We start from the raw sequence: 27,028 nt of genomic DNA on the forward strand, positions 1-27,028 counted from the left end.
ATTTAAAGCAAGTTGCCAATCTCTGCACCAATTTGAAATCTCATCATGGTCTGACTGAATATTTATGCAGCTTCTAGCAGACAGTACCTCTATATAGATACCTGCATCATCTGCAAAAAGACTCAGATATTGGATGGTAGTTTTGTGGATCATTCCCACTACCCTTCTTGTAGAAGGGTGTGACCTGTGCTTTTTTCCAAGAAATAGGATTAGGATCTCTGATAGATTATAGTCAGAAGATGAACTAATTCAGCCACAAATTCAGTATAGATTCTGATAGGGATTCCGTAGATTACAAAAATACATCTATTTAGGAAGGTAGCTAAAACAAGGTCATTAACACACAACATGAACAGCAAAGGTCCCACCACACTTCTCTGGGGCACACCTGAAGTCACTTCAACATCCGATGAGGACTCTCCATGCAAGAGAACTTGCTGTGTCCTTCCCAAAAAAGTCCTCTGTCCAGTCACAAATTTCACTTAATACCCCATATAATTGAACATTTGACCATAAGGGTAGTGTGGTGCTCAGTGAAACACTTTTCTGACACCAAGAAATACTGTCTCTAGCTCATTGTCTTAATCAAAAGCACTCAGTATATTATGTAAAAAAATTGCGAGTTAAGGTTTCACATGATTGATGTTTTCGGAATCTGTGCTGGTTGGCTTGTACAAAGTCATTCTTTCAAGATACCTCATTATGTTTTAGCACAGAATATGTTCTAACACTCTACAACATATCAGTGTCAAAGATATTGGATGGTAGTTTTCTGGATCATTTCCACTTCCCTTCTTGTAGAAGGGTGTGACCTGTGCTTTTTTCCAAGAAATAGGAATAGGATCTCTAATAGATTATAGTCAGAAGATGGACTAACTCAGTTACAAATTCATTATCGAATCTGATAGGGGTTCCATAGCTTACTAAAAGTACATCTATTTAGGAAGGTAGCTAAAACATAATTTGTAGGTAAAACACACTACACACTTGAAGATAACTTACAGGTCTCAGAGCAATGGTTATTAATAAAAGGTGATAATTTCAGCACCCTGTCACACTGCAATGCGTAATCACACTGTAGTGCTTTAACGAGCCAGTGGGCCATGATCTATAGTGCATTATAGTAATGTTTAGTCTTCTTGTGAGTTCAACATCTCTCATTTGAGGAGACGCTGATTCAAGTTTTCCAGGCAGACTGAAGGGTGGATGCGGAGATGCAAATGATTGTGGTCAAAACTACGTTTTTATCATAAGATGTTTGGTGCAAATTGTCTCATCAACAAACCATTTTACAGTGTGGATAAACTGGATGAAACGTGGAGTTGTTAAGACAGGTTGCCTTTTTATTCGCTCTGTCTAGCAGTCCTGATCTAGGTTTTCCTAACTATTTTCAGGTAAATGTCACGTTGGTTCCTTCAGCAAGCCACAGCCGAACACCTGTCCTATCCTCAAAAATACACTTACATATTCTATGTGTATGTATATTGGAGCTATTTATTCCTGGATAAATGAATAAATAAAATAATAATCAGAAGAAGAAGAAGAAACTGAATTTTACTGATAGAAGCAGGAAATATAAAAATGCAGTAAATGAAGCAGACAAAGAAGACCATAAATATTTAAAATGTGAGAATGAAAGAAAGTACAAGATGCTTAAGCAGGTAGGGCTAGAGCACAAATGAAAGGCTGCAGAAGCATGCTTGACTAGGGGAACGACACATGCCACCTATGAGAAAATTAAATCACATGGCAAGCCAGTGTTAAGAAAATAAGTAAAAGCTGAAAGATGGAAGGAATATACAGGGTGTACATAAAGTCCAGCAACACTTTCAATTATTTATTGCACAAAAACTAAACACTGTACAGACATCATATGTTGCATTTTGAAGAGAAACTCTGGAAATTTTTTTTTTACAAACATTTGATATGCAAGCCACGAGTGACCTGGCAGATGTCAATACGATAATTGAATTCTTGTCATGCCCATCCCTGCATGGCATCCTCGACTGTGGTAGTCGCTTCCCGAATTCTCTCCTGGAGCTCTGCTACATCACATGGTACATACACCATATCGTTAATGTATCCCACAGAAAAAAGTCACACGGAGGGATATCTGGTAACTGGGGAGGCCATTTCATGAAACAGCCGTTCCCTTCTGTAGCATGGACAGTCCATTGATGCGGCAGCTCTGTGTTCAGGTACCCATGAACTTCACAATGAAAATGGAAAGAGCACCATTCCTGCTGAAAGATGATTGGAGAGTCCGACTGCATTTGAGGCATCAGCCATTGCTGCAACATGTCCAAGTAGGAATATCCAGTGATGGTGCTCTCTGCTAAGAAGAATGGCCCGCACAGTTTTCAATGTGACAAGGCACAAAAAACATTTACCTTTGGGGAATCACATTCAAATTTAATGCATTCGTGTGGACGCTTTGTACCTGAGATTCAACAATTATGCCTGTTCACTTTCCATTTGTGTGAAAAGTGGCTTCATCACTAAAAATTAGGTGATCAACAATGCCATCCCCATCTTCATTCAAATGTTGGAAATGCGAACAAAACTCAAAACACTTGTCTTTGTCGTCGTCATTGAGCTTCTGCACTAGGTCCAATTTGAATGGTCACAGGACTTCCACACTGTCACTGGAGCCATTTTGAGTTCATGGGACTCCTTATGAATGTCTCTTGTATGTGCTCCACATTCACTTCACTCCCAGTGGGACGTCCGCTTCTATTTGCCGGGCACAAGCAACGCGTTATAACAAATTTGTTGTGCCAGTGATAAATGGTCTTCCTTGTTGGTGGCTTCTTATGGTACTTGGTTCTAAACATCCGTTGAACACCAACACACAGAAAGCTAGCTCCGCACCTGAACTCACCATGTTTGTGACTAGCACTGACTATTGGCAAATTACCAAACTGCACTGCAATGGTGTGTGTGTGTGTGTGTGTGTGTGTGTGTGTGTGTGTGTGTGTGTGTGAAAAACTTTCAGGGTTTCTCTTCAAAATGACATATACATGATACGTGTACAATGTTTGGTTCTTGTGCAATAAATAATGGAGAGTTTTCCTGGACTTTATGTACTCCCTGTATATACAGGAGAAATGAACCTTAAGACAATCTTTTTAGAAAGAGTAGTAGTAGAGGTGTGATACAGCGAGAAGAATTCAACAGGATACTGTAGGACCTAAGTCATAACAAGGCCCCTGGAGTGGATGACAATTTTCCAGAATAATTTCGAACCTGGGTAGACTCAGCTATGACAGAACTGTTCCACCTTGTGTGCAAGTTATCAGGACAGCCATAACACCTGCTGACTTAAATTAAAATATAATAATTTCTATTCTGAAAGAGGAAAGTGCTGTAATATGAGTTAATTAAGTAATGGTTGAAAAATACTGAAATGAATTATTTATAGAACAATGGGAAAACTGGAAGAATCTGTCTATGGGGAACATTGGTTTGGGTTCTGCAGGAAAGTAGGGGCACATGAGGCAGTATTGGCCTTATGACATATCTTACAAGATACTTAAAGGAAATCCTACATTTATGCGAGGGACACACCTACTGAGAGACAAAGTTGAAGCAGAAGATGTCTGAGAAATCACTGTGCCTCCTTCAATTGAAATATAACAGGACACACTGAAAAGGTAGAAGATAAAGTCTGTGGTGTAAGCCCTTGACCGAACTAATGGCCCGACTGCTGGCAGAGTGCATACTTTCTATCCCCTGTGGCATTACGAAGTCTCTCTCATCCCAGCTATCCTTTACCCCTGGGAAAGATCTCCAGTACTCATTCTGACAGTAGGCGGAATGGATCTGGGGCCATCCTGGAGGGACTGAAACAAGGAGAAATCACCACCCTCCCCAACTAGAATCCAGGACTTGAAGGGTCAGAGAAGGACACAGTGAGAAGCAAATATTGATGATGAGAAATTACAAGTGCAATGAATATTGCAATTCAGAACTATGATGAACACAGAAAGGATGACACAGAGAGAATAAAAGAGAGGAAATAAGATTAAGATTAAAAAGTAATGGTGCAGATAACGGTTGATGCAGGGATACACTGAAGAATAAGTTCTTATTTCTGGAGTTCTGAGAAACTTGAACTGGGTAGGAGGATTCAAACAGGCCATTTGGTTTAGCAAGCAGTCAGATCCCTTGAGTCAAGCTGTAGAGCGTGTTCAACAATTGGGTAGGTCACAAGTTGGTAATATACATCTATGCCCATTGCAGCTGACTTCAAGAAATTTGCATTCAGCAAATAATTTGGAGTACTACTTCACACAGCTGCTGATCATCGATTCATGTGTAAGTTTCATAAAGCTGAGATGGAGTATATGACAATAAAAATGGTCTTGATTCCTTGTGACAGCGTCATTTTCTCAAAGTGGGAATCAAGTACTGTTGCAAGTTTAAAAGGAGAGATACGTATGACTATGATATAAAGACATCAGTCGTTACTCCTGGAGGTTTGTGTCGGGCCAGGAACATGCATGGATAGCTGAAGTGATTAAGGCAACCACTCGCAGTAAGTGGGAAATCTGCGCTCGAGTCCCAGTCCGACATAAATTTTCATACGTCGCAACTGGGTAATATTTCAATACCAATTGCAGCTGATGTCATGAAATTTGCATTCTGTGAATAACTTTGTAAAATTCACATTTGCTGGCTTTGCCAATTCACAACAAATTTGATATCTTTCAACCTATCCCATATTGTCGACTACGCTACAGATCAGTCTGCCACTGCAACCTACATTTCATAAAATAATATAGACAGAAGAGAGTATTGCTGGCATTCTCTTCTCTTCCTGTTTACATATATGTAACATCATGTGCCCCATCTTTGTTATGTCAGTGGATGAAGTCAACATCTCTTGTTAGTAATTTCAGCTGACCCAATTCTGTGTTCATTCACATACTCAGCCACTTTCTTGGTGGTCACGCCTACATGAAATGCTGAGAAGTTAGCACGTGTAGTGGGTAAACAACATGCAGGATTCCACAGATTGCTCTGACTTTTATTTACCGTAAGGAGCACTGGAGGCAGCCACAGTGGCTGGGAGTATTTGGCAAGTGTTACAGCAATTGCGAGGGTAGGAACCTTGTAGAATCCTTGACCTGAATACCCTTTTCATAAGCGAGGATTACTGCTGTCACACATGCTCTGCCTCAACTGCCTCTGTTGCATAAACATGAGAACTATTATTACATACTGACCAGTTGCTAAAAATGTTTTATCAAAATTCTGCTGTTTCTAATTGATTTCAGTTTTATAAAATATACTGTGACTGCAATGTAATGGTAAGAATTTTTATCTTTTAGCCTCATACAACACCTGAGTTTGTCCAATTAAGATCACTTACATTACATTAATACTTGTTTCATAGATCATAAATGCAAAATTTCATAATGATGTGGAACATATCAGCTTAACATAAGTTTTCCTTAGGAACAAAATTCTCCCCTCCTTTTTTCAAATTGCTGCTTCATATCTAAAAATTCATCTACTCAGTAGAAGGAACTGTCATTCAGAAATACTTTTAATTGTTTTTGAATGCCAGCTGGCTATCTGTAACACTTTCAATGATATCTAGTAGATGCCCAACTGTTTCCGTGGCAGCATAATCCACCCCTTTCTGTGCCAAAGTCATATTTAACCCAGAATAGTGATCATCCTTTCTTCTAGCGTTGTAGCTGCAAGGAAAGATAGTCTTCACTACTCTGGATTAAATCTGAATTTTTTACAGAAAGGGGCGAATTATGCTGCCACAAAAATCTTTGGTCATCTACCAAATATAATCTGCACATGTTCATACCTCAAAACAGTGCAGTAATATCATCATGTTTTTAAAAGCTATTTTTAACTGCTATTACTGTTGAAGCCTCCTACAATTCATAATCACACATGAATGTTATTTCTACGTGTCAGACTGCATCAGTCAGTACTTAAAATATTGAATTACTCTCCAGAGTGCTTTAAATCCGCATGGGATTTTATTTCTCTGAACCTTGCCTCTTCTAACAATATAGGCTCCTTGAGCAAGTTTAACATGCTTAAGACTGGGAACTGATGGCAGCAAAAGGAAAGGTGGAAGCAGATAATTGTGGGAAATAGCAGTCGTCTGTCTGTGCATATAAAAAAAAAAGTATTTTGTTTGTTATTTGACCCATAAAAAACTATGTAAAACTGAAGTTGTTTTTAACAGCTCTATACAATGGTACGAAATCATTGTTTCTAACACTTAGTGTTTTTTTTATTTGTGCCCTGACTTAAAACAAACACAATGATTATTAAATAGACAGGCCTATCATAAATGAATGTGTTACCTGGACATGAAGTGCTCGAATACGCTCATCATTAAAACTTCCTGGTGAGTAACATCGAAGTTGATGGTTTGTTTTGTTCACAAGGTTTTGTACAGCTCGCTCATGTTGCTGAAGAATGGCATTCCGTTCTCTGCTCAGGTTTTTCTGAACATCAAGCATCTTTCTATCGAATACTTCTGTACAAGAGAATGTCCTCTGCCGTTTCACTGGGACGTGGTGCTCAGTGGGGTCTGCAGAATGTGTACGTTTTCTTGATTTACCAGTAACCACAGGATTAGGTTTGACTTCAGATATTTGTTTTTGATTTTTATCTGTAATCCAGTACCCCCGACTACGGTAAGTCAGGTTCTTATTGGGATTTGGAATAACAAGATTCCTCCATCGCAATCTCACAGCCTTGTAACGTTCTTCATCAGTCTCTAGCTTTTTCAAAAGTTCCCATTCAGGATTATTATTGTCCGCATTCTCCTCTGGATCACTGCTCACAAACTCCCCACTGTCAGGCTTCACATGTTCAGTCTTTCTGGTCTCCAAATTGTCAGAGTTCACTTGTTCAATCTTTACAGTCTCCAGGTTGTCAGACTTCATTTGTTCAATCTTTCCAGTTACCCCATTGTCAGGCTTCACTTGTTCAATCTTTCCAGTTACCCCATTGTCAGGCTTCACTTGTTCAATCTTTCCAGTTACCCAATTGTCAGGCTTCACTTGTTCAGTTGCAGTTTCATCATCAAACTTCACTTGCTCACTCTTTATAGACACCTCATTGTCAGACTTCCATTGTTCAGTCTCCAAATTGTCAAGTTTCACTTGTTCAGTATCCAAATTGTCAGACTCCAGTTGTTCAATCTTTATAAACATTTTATTATCAGATTTCACTGGTACAGTCTCCAAATTGTCATGTTTCACTTGTTCAGTCTCTAAACTTTCAGACTTTACTTGTTCAATCTTTATGGCAATCCCACTGGCAGGCTTCAATTGTTCAGTTTTTCCTGTATCTCTCACATCTGACTTCAATTTTTCAGTCTGCCCACGTTCAGACTTCACTTGTTCAATCTGTCCAACCCCCAAATTATCACGCTTCACTTGTTCAAGCTTTCCAGACTCCCCACTGTCAGACATTCTATGTTCAGTCTCCCCACTCTTAGGCTCCATTTTTTCAATTTTTCCAGTTTCCTCAATATCAGACTTAATTTGTCCTAATTTGTCGCCCCTTTGATCAGCAGAAATAACTTGTTCGTTTTTTCCAGTGCTCCGTAGTATCTGTTCTGAAGTGGCATTTGGCTCAAATTTGTCTATCACCAAAGTACTGGATACAGAATCTGGTTTGACAGCCTCCGCAGAATGTAATGGGTTGTTTTGCACATTAACATTCTTTTCCCCTTCTCTTGTATTATTTTCATTCCGGTTAAGGCCTAGTGTAACTAAAGCCACATTTTGGGTGTCCTGGAGAACGTTTTCTTCTGGTATCATAGGCTTCGGTTTAACTTCATTTCTTACATTCTTCCCATCGTCTGATATTAAGTTTGTACGAATACCTGACTTCGTGGCATCAAATTTGGGAGAGTACACGAGTTTTGCAGCATCGAGGGGTAAAATGCCAGAAATGTTCTTTGCAAAATTTTCATCACATTTTTTAAATGAATCTGCCTCATTCGATTCATCGCTCATAATAGTTTCATCAAGTACAATAAAGCTATCGTACGATATATCAAACGGTTTCCATAACTTCGAAGATGGAAGTGTGTCTGTAGTCTGCGAGCAGATGACCGAGCTGACAGTAGTTGATGTACTTCCCATTTCTGTACTACAGGATGCTATTGTTTTTTCATCACCAATATCTTCGCAGGGAAGTCCTTCCTGTTCTTTAATCGAAACTGTCTGAATCTTTTCTTCTGAATCTTCCGTCAGGCTGTTTTCTGCGGACGAAACTTTTTCTTGTAAACCTGACACGAATAATTGAAAACCGGTGTCAACTTGTTTACAAATAGGTGACGACACAACGGGTGACTTGATAAAACGAAGTTTCCAAGGTGTAGAAGTATTTATGTTATCAGAATCTGCAAAGGAATCCATGCCGCTTTCCATTGTACACGCGACAATTTAGTTCTCTTTTTCTGTCATAAATTAAAATTTTCCTCACAGAAACAAGGTCTCCAACATTGACTAAACATCTACTGATAAAATACGATAAAAACTCTTTAATAAATGTAACACATTACTATGTGCCAAACACATACACTATAACTGCTTCTTGCACAACGAATATGAACAATAAACACATTCAAACTCGCTCCAACTTTTCAATTCAAAGAGTTTACTAAACAAATAACACAGTCTTATGTCAAACTATGCTAACAACGTTCATGGCTACAGATATACTAGGTGCGTCTTACCTGCAAGAAAAACAGTGGGATGAAAACCTATAGTGACAAACGTGAAATGATTCGCCATTGAATCGAAATAAAAGCACTGAATATTAGAGCTTATTTAGTTAATTTGAGATTTGACCTGCCAATGTATTTATACTACTGTCACAAAATACATCGTTGGTATGTTGAGTAACGAAAGCGCTGCAATTGACGGAAAGCACTGTAGTCCAGTTCCGAAGTGGATAAGTTTTCATTGGAATTTTAAGGAGCATACGTTAATAACAGAATATGATACAATGCTTGCTGTGATAATAAGTAGTAAAAGTAAATAAAGAATATAGATCTTCAGTCAGTTTTGAATGACGAAGAGCTGCCACTATTATTCACCTGACAAACAGGGATTCGTCTGCTTATTGTACAGTTAGTGACCTCTGTTACAATATCGAGAGTGGTGCTAAGGGAACCAAGATACAATGTGATTACTTAATGACGAGGATAAATTTTGTCCACTGTTTTATAAACCGTATGGTAATTACACGTTATATTTTCATAAATACTCATCGGTTTTGCTTGCGAATGCTGATTTCCTTGTTTGTAATTCTACACTTTACCTGGCTTGCAACTTCATTTCTTAATTTGCTACTTTATGAATCAACAATTGCTCTTAATCACGAACAAAAAGCATCATTATAGCTACCGTCAATTAACCTATAAAATATATGTAAGTAATCCGAACCATATTATGAACCTGACAGATTCAGTCAAAACAAAGGGATTACTAGCCATTGCTATGTCCCCTTATATTTTCGTAGGTACGGAAGGAAGAATTTGTGCAGGGGAATACACTTTAGTTCTAGAAGACCAAATGTATATGAGGGCGACGGTGGCTATGGAAGCCGCACTTGTGATTTAATACGTAATGAGTATTATTTACGGCTCACTGACAGTGAATCCTTAAAAACACGGACCAAAATGGGATCTAAAAGCGTTGTGTAACAAGTAGTACGTCACATGCGAGATTCTCATTTTTCCAATGCTTCCTCACAAACAGTGTGACAAGTTATTTATATTGATGCATCTTGTAAATTATTAATTTTTAATGGGTAACAGTGGAGGGGTTATTGTATCAAGAAGGGTTCATTCAATTTTTTCATCATGTCGTCACGGTAACGACTATTTCCATCATCATTATACGCTAATGTCGAGATGTAATAAACATTTGCTTAAGATGCTGCAGACCTTTGTGAATAACTCAGTGGACTTGTGTGATAAGAAAAACTAACGGGACTGTTGTTTTTTTGGAGACGTTCAATGCATCGTGAGATTTTATTATAGTATTTATTAATGAATATATTTCTCCCACCTCCCACAACATTCTCAACTGAAATCTGACATCTTTTAGATAAGTGTAGCATACAGAGCATTAGTCTTCACACAGTGAAGAAATATTGACTTTCTCTCTCTCTCTCTCTCTCTCTCTCTCTCTCTCTCTCTCTCTATCACACACACACACACACACACACACACACACACACACACACACACACAGATTCATTTTTAGGGGGGGGGGCGGAATTAGGACCATAAACGAGTTCAGTAACAAAAGTATGGAAGCATTCATTCACTCTGTTCATAAGGTTTTCATTATCTGCCACTCAGAAGCACATCTGGTTATTAATGAGCATCATATGGTAACAATTATCTGAGTGATACACTGTGAATAGCAGTAGCATCTGATCCTGAGGGGCCATGGTTGGGGATGCTATGCAGACTGTCAGTGCAAATTCTTCATTGTTTGGAGTGCCATGCATGCTATCAGTGTAAATTTCTCATGAAATGCCAAGTATTGCATTTTCAATGCTATAGTTTTAATATGTCAGTGGAAGAGTGTATCACTTGTATAAGGAGGGTTGTCATTGCTCTAGAACTGCATAATATGATAAGAGGTAGACTGTGTTCTTAAAAAAAAATTCTTAATCCCTCTGCTGCTGATTTGTGAAAACAGTTACTATTCTATTAGAAACGTTAAATTCTTTGCTGTGATCCATCTGACTGACCACATAGTAAAATTGTCACCAGAAATCTGTTGTGTCTGCTTGTTAGTCAATTTATTAGGGCTTTCTTCTGGATTGGAAATTCAGTTTTATTTCTTTATAGTAGTAATATTTCTCTCTCTGTTTCCAAGTCTTTGTGACTGATTTCGGTATTCCTCAACAATGACAGCTTGCCAATTTACAGTTAATACATCAGAATACCCCTTATTTTAAAAATAAAATAGATCTCCTCTATTATTTCCTTTCTGGCTATATTGTAGCTTATACAAAATTGGTGCAACTGAAGTGGCAGTTATTCTTGTATATGAGTATAGGGAGAAAATTCATTTTAGGCTCGCCAATTTCGTTTTAGTTCAGCATGTTTTATGGTAACTGAATAAATATTGTTGTAGCTTTTATGTTGCTGTGGTTCTCAAAGACCACCTAAAGGAGAAGAAAACTGGCTAAAAGTGCTAATACATTGTAAAAATGATAACTCACTTACTTGTGTGCATTGTTGTGTCTGTTAGGTATCACAGTCATATAAAAGGTCCAGGTACAATGAGAAACACATTTATGTGATTAAAACCTGTAGCAAAAATCACTGTAAATTATATATCATCAATCACTATAAATTAGATAAAGAGGTGTAACTTTTGATGTGTGATGCACAGTTATCGCTATTGCTGTTGCTAAAACTTCAGCTTTTTTTTTTTTTTTTTTTTTTTTTTTGTCAAGATGCATACATAAAGTTCACATATTCATTCATTCACCGAGTTCCACATGTCACATCGTGTACAACCTTCAAGAGCCTGAGTGATACATTGACAATCGCATTGATAATCAGCTATTAGTAAACTGCTATAAAACATATGTGCATATTTAAAACAGTAATATTATCAGAAATGCCACTAGTTTGCAAATAGCTACTGCTTCCTGTGTTATAATAAATAGTTGCTTTTATCACCAAATGTTAATTTAACAAATTTAATGTTTGATGATCATACTAATATTTGTCGAAGAATACCATTTATTTACACGTGGCACGTGTAGCTAGAGAGGCATATGTACAGTCATCTTGTCATGCAACTAACAGCAATCTTCAACCATTTAATCTGTATAATACGATAATTTGGGCTTCTCAGATTAATACTTTCTGCTCCAAGGATCAAAATCACAATTTCCTCAAATTCTTGTAAACTATTTGGTTGAGGGCATGATGATAATGCTTTGCAAGGTAGAAAAACATGTATAGGGATGTGGTCAAGTCTGTGAACAAGACTGCAATAAGCTATGTGCTTTCATTCTGTTGTCCTGTGAATTTTACAAAACCGTTTCGTTAGTGTGTCACTTTTTATGGTCTGATAATTTTGAAACCCTCTTCCTCTTGTCACTGTTGCACTATTAAGTTTCTCTTTCTCAATACCTACTCTCACTGTCTGTAAGAGACAAACAGATTTTTATGACACAATGTACGTATGAGCAATTCACTCGCGATGGAATCTGTGGAACACCAAATAAATAAATAAAATAAATGATATGACCCTCCCTTGGAATGACACTGTTCTACAGGTCCTATTTAAGTGATTAAGGATACATACAAATTAGTTAACAGAAACAGTTAATATGTAGTAGAAGGGCTAAATCTCTTCAGTTCATACTTGAATCAACCAGAATATTTACTAGTCACTAATTACTTTATGTCTTATTACATATATGACACCAGAAGCAGTGAAGCTTGGAAGGTACTCCACAGCATGAAAAGAAAGTTAAATTCATAGCTTGTTTTTATCATCCCATCCTTCGAATCCTCTTTTTATTTTGAAAGGTAATAAACAACCAAAATAATTTAACTGGGCTTCTGTTCTATATATTTATGCACTGCGCTGAAAGTTTGAGATAAGTTAAAATTGTGCCTCAAATTGAGATTTGCACCAGAACACTTGGTTTTCTTTTTCACTCTTCTGTGCATATCAAACTTTCTGCATACCACTAGCTCATATCCAAATGTTCTGAATGGAAATAGGCTCTCTGACTCAAGCCATCGGTATAGCAATCAAGGAAAAAGAACATGCTGGAGAATGGTGTAGTAGAGGTTTACCTGACCATGACTTTGGTTTTAGTACTGCCATGAAATAATTTTACTTTTTAGTGTAGTATGTACTGTATTCGGTGTTTATTGCAAAAGATCAGAGTCAGTTTGTGAAATGTGCATGGATGGCACAAGCAACAAGAGTAATTTTCCAAGAATGATAGTGTCTGCATATGAACCTCAGTCTGAACAATTTCACCTTATACTGTTCGTAATTCATGTATGTTAATGTACTAACACTTTTGGTACTGACAGGCAGTCAGTTGGAGCTTTATATGCCATGTTTAAATTTCAGGGGCAAGAAGTGCACGGTGTGTTTGTGGCGCTGCCTCTTGCCAGCTGAGGGCTCACACAGCCACCCTAGGCATGGGTGGTGCACTCAGCAATTTCTTCCAATCAGGCAGTGCCTTGCTGTCTGCAGGTAACCATCGAGGCATCTCAGAACAGACACGTACCAAAGTGCGTGACATCTTTGATGCACTTCGTGCTAACCCTCGGATTACTGTTCAGAGACTTGAAGGGCTGCTGTCACAAATACCCAAGGTAATATCGCATAGGCAATGTGTTTATGTGTAACACATTTTAGTAGCATATAGATGTCATTGATTGCTTCACATGAAAATTAGAAAATGTTGCTAAACAAATAAACGGGGGATGGGGTAGAAGTCACAATAAGAATTGTGTCTGTACTAAATTATTATGTCATGGAAATAATTGTTAATTTTCATCTCCTTGAATATATGTGAACAGTTGAAGCAGGCTTGGGGAGTATGGCTGATGGCTGGGGGGGTGTCAGTAGGTGCCAGTATAGGAATGTGGGGCGGAGAGGAGGCCAGTGCGTGATGGAAAGGGAATGCAGATTGGCACTTGTCACATCTGCAATGATGAGCTTTTACAGCATCCGGTGATGTGGAGGACTGGATTAGGAGGTGGAAACATAATGGAAAAGGGAGACTGTAGGTACAGGATAAGTGGAATTAGGGTACTGGGGTAGGTGTGGATATGAATGTGGGGTAAGGGGTTAACAGATATTGGTGTCAGGAGGATTACAGGATCAGAGAATATGTTGGAACAGCTTCCATCTATATAATTCAGTGGAGTAGGTTTTGTGGGGAATGATCCAGAAGGCATAACCTGTGAAGCAGCCATTGAAACTAAGCATGTTGTGCTCAGCATTGCGTTCTGCAACTGAGTGGTGAACTCTGCTCCTGGCCACAGTTTGTGGTGGCCATTCATGTGTGTGTGTGTGGGGTGAGGGGGGGGGGGGAGGGGAGGTAGCTGGTTGGTTTTAATACCCACATAAAATGTTGTGCAGAAAATGCACCAGGGCTGATAATGACTCAATTGCTTTCACAGGTAGTCCTGCCTCTGATAGTAGAGGATAAGCCTGTGACAGTACTGGAGTAGGATGTGCTGAGTAGGTGTGTCAGGCAAGTTACATATCATTATCTTCCAGAGGGGTGTGAGCCATGTGGGATAAGTTAGGGAGTGGGTGTGGCATAAGAATGGACAGGTACGAGGGTAAGTCAATTATTATCCACAATTTAGTTATATATTTGTTTATTTTGCTAGTACTGTCAATTTACATTGATGACATGTGCTTTGTTTATTTGTTGTTACATCTTTGCAATTTTCAAGCTGCTAGGTTGGTTTCATTATTGCTGCTGTGCTGTTAATCATGGCTGCTCCACTGTCTGTTTGCACCAAAGAAGAGCAACGTTCAGTGGTCTGGTTTTTGTGGTCAGTAGGCGTATCAGGGGCTGAAATTCATGAAAGACTTTCGGTACAGTACGGGAACAGTGTTTTGCCACAACGGCGTGTCTACGAACGGATTGAAAAATTCCGAAATGGCTGCACAAGTGTTACAAACGATGAAGGAGCCGGACGACCGTTTACCGCCACAATTGAAGAAACCATTAGCGTTCACGTGAAATGATTGTCATGGACAGATGATTAACTATTGACGAAGTGGCACACACAATGAAGGAGCCGGACAAATGTTTACCACCACAATTGAAGCAACTATTGAGCGTTCATATGAAATGGTTGTGTTAGACAGACGATTAACTATTGATGAAGTGGCACATCGTCTGCAAATTTTTCATGGTTCTGTCTACGAAATCATCCACAACAGACTTGGGTTTTGTAAAGTTTGTGCAAGGTGGGTCCCAAAACAGCTCACACAGTTGCATAAACAAACGCGCTTGGACATCTGCAAGAAACATTTGGATTGCTATGGTAATGAAGAGGACAACTTCTTAGATAGTATCAATACTGGTGATGAAACATGGATCCATCATTACGAGCCGGAGAGCAAACGGCTGAGTATGGAATGGAAACATCCAAATTCGCCATACGAGAAAAAGTTCCAAGACCCAACCATCTACAGGGTACTAGAAAATTATGGGGAAAAGGGCACAACAACTAGCAGTGTACGTTACACTGAGATGCTTACTGCCAGGTTAAAGCTTGCAATTCAAAGTAAACACCGAGGATTGCTGTCAAAACGTGTTGTGTTGTTGCATGACAATGCCCTTCCGCATACTGCTGACCACACTGTTGAAATGCTCGAGAAACTCAAATTTGAACCACTGGATCATTCTCCATATTGTCCCGATCTTGCCCCTTCTGACTATCATTTGTTTGGTCCACTCAAACAGGCATTCAGGGGCTGTCAATTTGACTTGGTCGAAGCAGTGAAAGAAGCAGTGCATTCCTGGCTCGCAGCTCAACCGAGAACCTACTTTAATGAGGGCATCAGGAAGCTTGTACAGCGATGGACCAAGTGTGTTGAAACACAAGGAGACTATGTCGAAAAATGATGTTCTTATGTTTCCTATTTGATTACAATAAAATTTTATAACTACTTTGTGGATAATAATTGACTTACTCTCATATATTGTATATGTGACGAAGTACTGCTTTGGGAGGAGTGAAAAGGTTAGTGGGTAGGACATTCCTCATTTCCGGTGATGATAGTAAATATAATATGATTTATTTTTCCGTCTAGGATTATATTTGTGATGTGGGGGTGAGGGGTGCTACTTTGGTATTCTATGGGATCAGACCATTTTCCCTATTCAAGTAGTATTGGGTCTTGAGACAAGTGTGAGAAAGAGGTATTATTCAAACAGCCTGTGGAAAATAAAAGATTCCTACTGCGAAAAAAATAAAACATACAGGAAGTACTCAGAAAATAGAATCTGGCATGGACATCAAGGGAAGCTTACACCTCACTTATGTCAGCCATAGATCTAACAAATAACAACTCAATACCCCAATGGAAAATAAATTTTTACTCTGTGAAACAGTGTGTTTTCTGGTGGGACTTTGATGTTTTTAAAGCTGTGGCTAAATGAAGGTTAGCCTTAGCTAAACACCATAGGTAACAGACACTGCAACAATTCCTGGAGTACAGCATTCAGTTCCAAAAACATCCTATGCAGTTGTTATTCTGTGACCTGTTGATTTAAAATGTGTAGATAAAAATTCCATGTCAAGATTGCAAATTGCCTTTACTGATTACCAGTTTCAGCTCATAACCAATCCATATTAATCTAAAATGGTGTTCAGTGTGTGCCACTCTTCACACTTCATCATATTTTTTAGAGCTAAGTGACCCTAGTTAAATAATAAATATTAAAGTGAAAATCTTAGTTGGTTATGTAAATTGACAGTGTTAATTACTATCAAATGTTGTTACACTGCTCATTTTGCCATACACATGTACAATGATCATTGTGTCAGAATGGTTGGATGTAAACAAGATATCATTTTTAATATTCATATCAGGAACAAGGAAGTATCTGTGTGACATCTATCATGGGAGAAGTTTAAGTTTTAACGTTCCTGACGTAATGGTAGTACTACTGATCATTCTAAAGAATTGATGTAATATCTTCAGTTCATGGAAAAAATAAAGTATGAGTAAACTGAAACAGTGTCAAAGGATTCTGAAATAGAACTGCAGTGAATTTGAAATGAAAAAATAGGTAATTCAAATTTTCGAGCTGATTTTGTGCACACCTGCCCTTACGGGCATTTGTGTCTAAGGGTAACACGTAGACGTTGTTGTAAAGCAAGAAAATTACAGCTGGAATTTTAAGCTAAACTAATTGCTGATAAATTTGTGTTTCAATAGAACAGCAGAAGAATGAAGTATTTTTCAGATAGATAAAGCAGAGAAAGTCTTGATCATACAGTGTATGTAAACTTCATGTTGATTTTCAGTAATAATAAATACAAATTTAAAAATTCTTTTCAAAGAAGAAAACCAGGATCATGGGACATTTTTTTATCTGGTTAGCCATTTGCATTAAACAAGATTGTAAATAAGGCCATCTGTGACTCTCACTACATAAATCATATCATAAATAAGTACAGTATGATGGATTTTAGTGCAGCTAATTAAGAATAAGTACATCATCCAAGAGATGAATCATAAATGGAGAGGGGGAGAGAAAGAGAGTGGGAGAGAAATACACTACAGAAAGATGAGGCATTTTATTTTATAAATAGCTGTAGTATGCCTCACTTGCAGACAGTCAAGAGAATTATATAGTGTCTCTAAGAAGTAAAAGACATGGCACCACTACTCTCAAAAGAACACCACCACCGTATCATTGAATACTGAGATGTAAATTATGCCAAAATTAGTAAAGGAACAACCTCCAAAATATTATGTCATCTTTGAGGCATGCTTCCAGGCTATCAGTATTCAAGAATCAACTCACCAAAATGATTTTTACTTAAATCATGGCCGAGCAAGGTGGCGCAGTGGTTAGCACACTGGACTCGCATTCGGGAGGATGATGGTTCAATCCCATGTCCGGCCATCTTGATTTAGGTTTTCCGTGATTTCCCTAAATCGCTCCAGGCAAATACCGGGATGGTTCCTTTGAAAGGGCACGGCCGACTTCCGTCCCCGTCCTTCCCTAATCCGATGAGACCGATGACCTCGCTGTCTGATCTCCTCCCCCAAACAACCCAACCCTACTTAAATCATGTGGAGCATCAATTTGCAACAAGCATCCACCAATCTTATTTCTGACAATGGGGTTTATAACACTAACCTCAGAATATCAAGGAGCATGTTGGCTGCAAAGGTTGATGAAAGACATATTTTAATACTACTCTGATCTTCAATGTGACAATAAAGGACCTGTCATGAACCACCAACTAGTGAACTTATGGCTGTCAGCAAGCTTTATTTTGTTAGAATATTGAATAATAGGAGTTTTGTTGTATTTAAAGAGAAGAGAACAGGACAAACGGTCAGCTGTGGCCTTGTGAAAGTATCTATCCCCGTATTTGCCTGAAGATATTTAGAAAAACGACAGAAAACTCTATTTGTGTTGAGTCTCGTCGCACGCAAATCTGAGGCTAGCGCTGCAACAAACACACCACATCTTTTGGTTAATTAACATACAATTCTCTTGTATTTGTACATACTTGGAACAAGTTAGGTTAACAACATAAAAAAATTACACTGTTTATTTACTCTCTTCATGCTTTTCGCTAGCCAGAACCACACACAGTAGCAGATGTTTTACGACACCATGGAAGTTTGTTTTCTTGGCTAATTTCAACTCTGTTGTGTTGTACAATACCCAGTTTTGGACTAAGTGTGGCATTAACATGTTCCTTCTTCTGGTAAGGTTATCTAGATCTACATTTACACTCCTTAAACCACTGTGAAATGCATGACAATGTGTACTTCCCATTGTGCCAGGTACTAGAATTTCTTCCCAAGCCATTCCTGTATGAAGCACAGCTTAAATATGTGTGTGTGTGTGTGTGTGTGTGTGTGTGTGTGTGTGTGTGTTCATCCTCACATAATACTTGAATCTTTTGTAAGTAAGCTTTCATGAAATAGTTAGCATATGTGTCCATGTGTTTGCCAATTCGGGTTTATCAGTATTCTTGTTACACTCTCCTGGGGTCTCCAAACTTGAGATCATTCATGCTGCCTTTCTTTGTATACAATTAATATCCTTTGTTAGATGTGTTTGGTATGGGTCCCACATGCACTTACAATATTGTGGCTTATGATGCATGAATGTTGTATACCATTCTTCTTTGTAGACTGCATGCATTTCCTCAGTATCCTACCAAGGAACTGAAGTCTATCTCCTGATTTGGACCTATGTAGTCTCCTGGCTTATGTGCGACTGAACCTATGTAGGATTTGATTTCATTTCCCCACAGATTGTTACATCTGGATATTTGTGGGAGTGGACTCCAGTTGTATCTCATTTATGTATTAGTCATAGGATGTTGTGTTTTTGTAGTTTCTAATATGCAAAATTTAAGCATCTGACTGCAAGTAATATATTGTACAAGTCACAGTTGGGATTCCTTAAGAATTCTGATATAAAGAAGACTATGTACACGTACAGTGAGAATGTATTTAATTCATTAGATAACAAATTAGAGGCTACTGGCATTTTCTGTGACCTGTTAAAAGCCTTTGACAGTGTGAATTGCAGCATTCTCTTAAGTGAATTAGAATATTATGTTGGCACTAGCAGTGCTGTGAAATTGTTGGAGTCTTACCTAGCTAACAGAAAACAATGTGTGTCATTATGAAATGCCTGTGGAGTAAGCAGTTATTCTTCATCTGATTGGAAATTATAATTACGTGTGACGTTCCTCAAGATTCCTTCTTGGGTTTGTTGCCTTTTCTTGTGTACATTAATGACCTCTCTTCTGTTACGTTGCCAGATGCAATGTTTGTTTTGTCTACAGAAGATAAAAACATTGCAATAAATAGCAAGTCAAGTAGAAATTTGGAAATGGCTGCTAATTAAATTTTCACTGACAATTAGTAAATGATTTAAAGCCAATTCACTCTCATTAAACTTTGGAAAGACCCACAGTATTGCAGCTCAGAACCTGTAGGAGATTTCCTTTCAGCATGTGTATAACGTATGAAGACGTGCAGGTAGAAGAGGTTGACAGTGTTAAATTTCTGCGATTAGGATTTGATAATAAATTCAGTTGGGAAGGGCATAACACAGAGTTGCTGAAGCACTTAAACAAGTCTGTATTTGCAATGTGAAATGTTATCAGTTGTAGGAAATTTTTAAAAAAAAAAAAAAAAAAAAAAAAAAAAAAAAAAAAAAAAAAAAAAAAAAAAACTGCATACTTTGCTTACTTTCATTCTATTATGTAATATGCGATCATATTCTAGGGTAACTTGTCAAACCAAGCAAATGTTTTTAGAGTGCAAAAGCATGTAATAAGACACATTTGCGGTGTAAATTCAAGATCATCATGCAGAAATCTCTTCAAGGAACTGGGTATTCTAACCACTGCTTCCCAGTATATTTATTCCTTAATGAAATTTGTTGCAAATAATATGTCTGTTCCCAACCAATAGCTCAGTACATAGTATCTACACTAGGAACAAGAACAATCTACATAAATATCTAAAATCACTTACCTTGGACCAAAAATGGGTCCATAATTAAGGAACACACATTTTCAATAAATTTCTTGTGACCACTAAAACCTTAGCTTCAGATAAAGCACTGTTTAAACAGAATTTGAAAGACTTTGTGGTTGGAAACTACTACTACTCTGTTGAAGAATATCTTAACAGGGACAGTTAGGTCAGCTTAAGTAAAAATGTCTGTAAAGTTACATTTTTAACAGTACTTGGTCACAGCAGTTGAGGTTAGTCATTTTATGTATGATCAATTTATTAAAAGTGCATAACAATGTTTCATTCTGATGGTGTGTTAATTCTGTAAATAGTAGCAATTCCAGTTTATTGTAATGTATTCTTATATCTTGAAAAATGATTTTATTCAAATGTGTTATGTTCTACATTTTTTGTGTTACATACTTTATGACATGTTCCACACCCACAAGAATCATCTCATTTTTGGGTCTATGAAATGAAAGCTGAATCTACTCTAATCTTACATTTCTGGTATTTAAACCAAGTTGTCAATCATTGAACCACTTTGAAATCTTGTCCAGATCTGCCTGAGCATTTGTGCAAGTTTTTTGGGTAGTACTTCATATGACTGTATCGTAGACAGAAAGTTTAAGGCCACTATTAACATTGTCTGCCAGGTCTTTAACATACAGCATGAACAATAAGTGTCCCAACAAACCTCCCCATAAAACACCTGAAGCTGTTACTGTACCTGTTGATGACTCTCCATCCAAGTTAACATGCTATGCTTTCCCTATTGAAAAATCTTCCATCCAGTCACAAATTTCTTTTGATACCGCATATGATTATACTTTCATTAATAGGCATTAATATGGTACCTATCAAGTCAAATTTTGTTCAAAGTCAAAATATACCAGATCTAGCTGATTGCTCTGATCTGTGGCTTTCAGTATGTCATATGAGGAAAGCACAAGTTAGGTTTTTCATGACTGATGTTTCCAGAATCCATACTATTTCAAACACTGCATTAAGTTCAAGCTCAGAATATGTTCTGTAACATCGTACAACATAAGTGTGAGGACTAGCCTCTGAATTCTGAAGTATAGGTGTGTGGGTGCAAGATTAACAGCACCGTAAAACCGGGTGCGAACTTCAGAGCTACGACTACAGTCACTCATGAAAACACTTCAGGGCTAAACAGTAATGATTTTTCCGTATTCCTGATGGCAACAAACAGTGTTGCAAAAAATGATGCAAAACTTTATATTCTTTTCCTTAAATGGAGAATTCAAGAATTCTTGGATGTGATTGTTTTTAATGTACCACATTGTCATAAACTACATAACTGATTCTGTGTGAATAAGGAAGTACAAGAGAAAAATAAAGATGTTTCACATGTATTTAGGGAATTTAAAAAGGGAACAATTGTTGATATAACCACACTAGCGGAATGATTTCATACAGAATAAATTTCCTTTACTTCACGTAATTTCATATAGCTCATGGCTTTCACATCAACATGTTGGGAAACACATTTGTTAGTTGCAAACTTTCGGATGCAGTGAGGTATTAAGCAAGTTACACGTTCACAAAATCTGGTTGTGGCAGATATCTGAGAAGATCAGTTTGGGTTCTGGAGCAGTGTTGGAACACATGAAGCTATACTGACCCTATGACTTCTCTTATAAGCTAAATTAAGAAAAGGCAAACCTGTATTTATAGCATCAGCATTAGCATTAGACTTAAAGCAAACTTTTGACGATGTTGACTGGAATGCTCTCTTTGAAATTCTGTAGGTAGCAGAGGTGAAATACAGTGACAGAAAGCAGATGGCAGTCACGTAAGTCAAGGGGCTGAAAGACAAAACAGTGATTGAGAAGAGAGTGAGACAGGGTTGTAGCCTATCCCTGATGTTATTCAAACTGTACATTGGGCAATCAGTAAAGGAAGTCAAAGAAAAATTTGGAGTAGGAATTAAAGTTCAAGGAGAAGAAATAAAAACTTTGAGGTTTGTTGATGACACTGTAATTCTTTTAGAGACAGCAAAGGACATGAAAAAGCAATTGAACAGAATAGACAGTTTCTTGAAGGGAGGATATAGATGAACATAAAAAGGCAAAACAAGGGTAATGGAATGTAGTTGTATTAAATCAGTTGATTTTGAGAGAATTAGATTAGGATTAGCAGATGAGGTTTTCTATTTGGGCAGCAAAATAACTGATGATGACTGAAGTAGAGAGGATATAAAATGCAGACTAGCAATGGCAAGATAAGTGTTTCTGAGGAAGAGAAATTATTTAACATCAAATAAAGATTTAAGTGTGAACATGTCTTTTCTGAGGGTATTTGTCTGGAAGTAGCTATGTATGGAAGTGAAATATGCTCGATAAATAGTTTAGAAAAGAAGAGAATAGAGCCTTCAGAAATGTGGTGGTACAAATACAGTAAGCAGACTGAGAAGGTTGCAGTAGTTATTCGAAGATGAAGAGGCTTGCACAGGATAGAGTAGTGTGGAGAGCTTCAGCAAACCATTCTTCAGACTGAAAAAACGAACAACGGTCTCCAAAAGATAAAAATGATGTATCTTTAGAATTTAGCATGTGACATGATGAAACAGTAGTTCTTTCTCCCAAGTCCAAGAGCATTGATAAAAATAATGCTCTTAACATTCTGACAGTTCCAACTTAGACAGTTAAAGTGTATGCTATTCTGATATGCCACATGCAGATGAGTGCTCATTTGAGAATGAAAACAGTGATAAAATATTTATGTTGCTGCAAATCAATATTTGGTCTATGATAAACTGTTAGAATTAGAACATTTTTGTGACATGAAGGATGTAGCTGTGATTTATGTATCAGAACACTGGCTAACAGAAAATCAAATAGACAGTTTTGTTCCTCAAGGATATGTTGTAGTTGACATAATGTGCAGGAGACAGAAATAATGGAGGCGCTAGAGTTTACATCAAACATGATATACCGTTTTCAAAACTGGATATCACGCAACACTATTGAGAAATAAATACCAAGACTGATTGAAGAAAATATAATAATAGTTAGCTTGTATAGGTCTCCAAACGAAGATATAAATGTTTTTTGGTTAATCTGAATTATTGGTTAAGAGACTTTTTAAGATTAAAACCAAGTTTGTTATCTGTGGGGATTTTAACATTCAAATGGGAGATTCAAAGCAACAAAACCGCAGAACATTTTTTAATATTTTCAGATCCTTAAACTTGTATCGCACAAACAAATGACCTATTCGCAGTAATGCTTGTCTAGATAATACTGTTGTTAACTTACATATACAGTGCATATGTGACTAGCCTGGCTGATGGAAATGTTATGGACCATGATTTATTGGTTTTAACATTTTATCATAAGCACCCAACTTATTCCAATAAATTTCGTGTGCCATGCCATGATAAAGAGCATGTTATGTTATTTATTGACAAGTTAATGAACACAAATTGGGACTCTGTATTTGAGTGTTGAACAGGAAAAAGCTGGAGTTGGAAACATTTTGATAACCTTTTAAAAAATATAATGTTTTATGGTATTCTTTTCCCCCATTAATTAGTTCCTCAGGTAAATGTAAAAATAAACAGCAAGTATACAAAAGAGTTGGCAGAAATAAGAGAATAATGCTCATAGTGTATAAAGTATATAAAAGTGAAGATAATTTAGACTGAGTGGAGGTATAATGTTTACCTTAGAAGTAAAAAAGTATTTTTTAATACTAAGTTCATACAAGCCAGAAAAACAGCATGTGAAAGATACATGGGAGGTTCTCCAAATAAGTGTAAGGTTGTATGGGAAATAATTATTCCAACTGAGTATATCAAGCTCTGCTTGATCCAGGAGAATAAAATGACTATTTTCAGTCAGAGAACCTGGAGGCAAGTTAAGCCCACAGCCACATCTGCAAGGGATTTGCTTGGTCCCCAGCTGTCTGTAGGGCCTATCTTTTATTTGTATAAAATGATACCTGATGAGGTCTGTAAAACTGTTACTAAATTATGTAATTCCAAAAGTAGGGACTGCCACTGGATGTCTAATTATGTTATTAAAAGATCAGTTTAGTTGATAAGTAGGCCACCAAGCTTCATTTTAATAAATGTTTAGAGTATGGAGTTTTTCCAGATTCACCCTAAATCTCAAAAAATGGTGATAAATGACTTCTGCAGTACTGTTGACCTGTTTCTGTTGTGCCAATACTCACAAAAATGCCGGAATCCATCATGTACATTTAATTAAGCAATTATTTTGAAAAGAATGACTTTATTTTCAAAAATCGGTAAGGATTTCGGCTAGGTAAAAATACCACTGCAGCTGTTCTGGAAATTGTTGATCAGAACTTAACAGCTTTCAAAATTGAGGAGATGCCGTCACTTGTGTTATGCGATATACATCAATATTTGGCTGCAGGCCTTTTAACATATTACTAACGAGATAGTGGTGTACACAAATCTAAATTAGCAGTTATTACCTCATACCTCAACAACAGAAGACAGTTTGCCTCAATAAGAAATAGACGTTCCCCCTTAGTAAAGATGGTACAAGTGTTCCACTGGGATCTGTCCCTATCCCCTTCTTTTTCATTGTTGCTATTGGTGACCTTCCCCATTGTGCATCACAGTCTGTAATGTAATGTAATTGGATAGATAAAAAATCTACTCATCAAGTGGTGGCAGAACACACACATAAAAGAGATTCTGTAATCTGTAAAATAAGGGAAAGGCAACCACTGACCTGTGGTGGATTGCTGCATGGAGCACAGAAACACACAATGGAAAACATCACACACATTCACACACATAACAACCAGACACCAAAATGCATACTCCTGTGACCATAGCAGGGCTTGCCACTAATGGCTCTTTGCTTGCTTTGTTGAACATGTAACTCTTTCTATTTGTTTTTCAAACAATGGGAAGTCCAGGAAGGAATAACAGCAATACAGAAAGGATAGGTTGCTACTTACCACACAGAGGAGGCACTGAGTTGCGAACAGACACAATCGAAAAGAATGCTAGAAATGTTCAGCTTTTGGACTAATTACTTCATCAGAAGTAGAAAACACACACAAACATTCACACAATCTCAAACAAAGTCTGTTAACAAATTTTCAAGAGCTGGCTTTACATGATGACTCTAAGAATATAATACAATCCCATGTGTATTGTTCACATGGGGATTGTGAAGACAAGATGAAGACAAAATTAGAATATTTACTGCACACACAGAGGCATGCAAATAATCATTCTTCTCGTGCTCCACAAGTAAATGGAATGAGAAGAAACCCCAATAAATGGTTCAGTGGGATGTATCCTTTATCACATACCTCACAGTGGCTTACAGAGCAAAGATGTGGCTGTAGATGTAGAGAAATGGCTACTGTCATCTCTGGGTGCTAAGGTCCAAGTGCAACTACATCCAAGGTGAGCTGTTTTGTTTGCATGGAAGTTTGAGCTTCAGGTGTACCCTTTCGAGAAAATCTTCCCCATTTCCATATTAATGTTTTTGCAGTTCAGTATTGAGATTGTTAATGCATTTTTCTCAATCATTTGGAAGGAATACTATCAGGATCAAGTATGATTTAAATTGCCCTCTGTCACGGAAGTACAAAATTGTGCTACCCTAACAGAAATGCATTTGTTTCTCATGAAGTGTGAAAAAAGGCTTTAAAAGTAGGTGTAAAAAGCCTTTGAGTCAAAGGAAGAAAGTAAAATAACTAATTCAATTAGTCGTATTATAATCCAATAACTCAGAGGTAATAACGTCAGAAGCATTCAACATAGTCATTGCATAAAAGTTAGCCACCGCTGTTTATTTGATGATTTAAAAATACGAATATTTTGGTATAAACAGGTTGCTTCTATATTTGCTCACATGGTTATTCTTCAGGGGCATTAAATGGATTTAAACACTGAGATTGGAGATGAAAAGTAGACTACAAATTGGATGTTTTATATGAAGAATTGATGAAAATGGGTGTTAATGTCAGTGAGTGAGACAGTTTGGTGCTGAGTAGGAACTTTTTGACAGATTAACTGATGAAAAGATAGATATTGTCAATTGATAGCTTATACTGATTCCTCAAACAGTGCCATATATTTAGAGATTTGTAACAGAATTTGGATAACTTCCTTGTTCAAAAGTGCCAATACACTGACATGGTATATTACCATAAGTGTCCAAGATGAGCCTGTATGAAACATACCTTGCACCTTTATTGATCTGCATGTGTTGGAAGTGGCAACAAGAACTGGATTATGCAGAAGACACTCATAGGTAACACAAACAACAAGTAGAATCAAAATAAGGAATGAATGTATTGGATAACAATAAGAGACTGGTGATCTTAGATGTTTAGTCTCTTCAAGCCTTTAATAAGTAGTGGGGATTAGACAGTATAGATAAGGATGAGATGAAAAGACATGTATGTAAGAAATGAAACACTGGCCATGGCTGTAACATAATTGTTACAGGAAGATTTCATTTTGATCTGAAAAACTGGAAGACGTAAACTGTTATGATTTGCAGTATTTTGCTGCAACGTTTATCTTAAAAGTTAAGTTTATTACGATATTCACATTTCATGTGTTGCGCTGTTATTACAGTATTACTAGTTATTGCAATAAGTTGCAAATGTCTTGTATAGATAGGTATGAAGTGGAATTTTATCATTGTCTGATTGGGCCAGGAGGAGTGATAAGAGTAGTTAATTATTTTAAAAATATAAGACTCACGGTGATTGACGTTTTAAATATATAATTTAATTTGTAG

At 37.3% G+C, this 27,028-nt stretch overlaps 2 protein-coding genes across 5 annotated transcripts in view; one reads left to right on the forward strand and one right to left on the reverse strand.

Moving 5' to 3' along the window:
• Positions 1-8,601, reverse strand: part of LOC124545264 — a 73,260-nt gene extending 64,659 nt beyond the window's left edge. For 2 of the 3 annotated variants that reach the window (XM_047124143.1, XM_047124144.1), the window contains exon 1: positions 6,339-8,601. In XM_047124143.1, the coding sequence (XP_046980099.1) occupies positions 6,339-8,423 (2,085 nt within the window). In that variant the 5' untranslated portion in view covers positions 8,424-8,601. Of the gene's footprint in view, positions 1-6,039; positions 6,138-6,338 lie in introns of those variants that run through there. The other variant, XM_047124145.1, reaches the window with a different exon arrangement.
• Positions 8,602-8,791: 190 nt separating this feature from the next.
• LOC124545265 (ankyrin-1) overlaps positions 8,792-27,028 on the forward strand; it is a 150,180-nt gene continuing 131,943 nt past the window's right edge. The window contains exons 1-2 of one of the 2 annotated variants that reach the window (XM_047124146.1): positions 8,792-9,235; positions 13,128-13,375. In XM_047124146.1, the coding sequence (XP_046980102.1) occupies positions 13,199-13,375 (177 nt within the window). In that variant the 5' untranslated portion in view covers positions 8,792-9,235; positions 13,128-13,198. The remainder of the gene's footprint in view (positions 9,236-13,127; positions 13,376-27,028) is intronic. The other variant, XM_047124147.1, reaches the window with a different exon arrangement.

This window comes from Schistocerca americana, chromosome 8 (genome assembly GCF_021461395.2).
Source record: "Schistocerca americana isolate TAMUIC-IGC-003095 chromosome 8, iqSchAmer2.1, whole genome shotgun sequence".
NCBI lineage: Eukaryota > Metazoa > Arthropoda > Insecta > Orthoptera > Acrididae > Schistocerca > Schistocerca americana.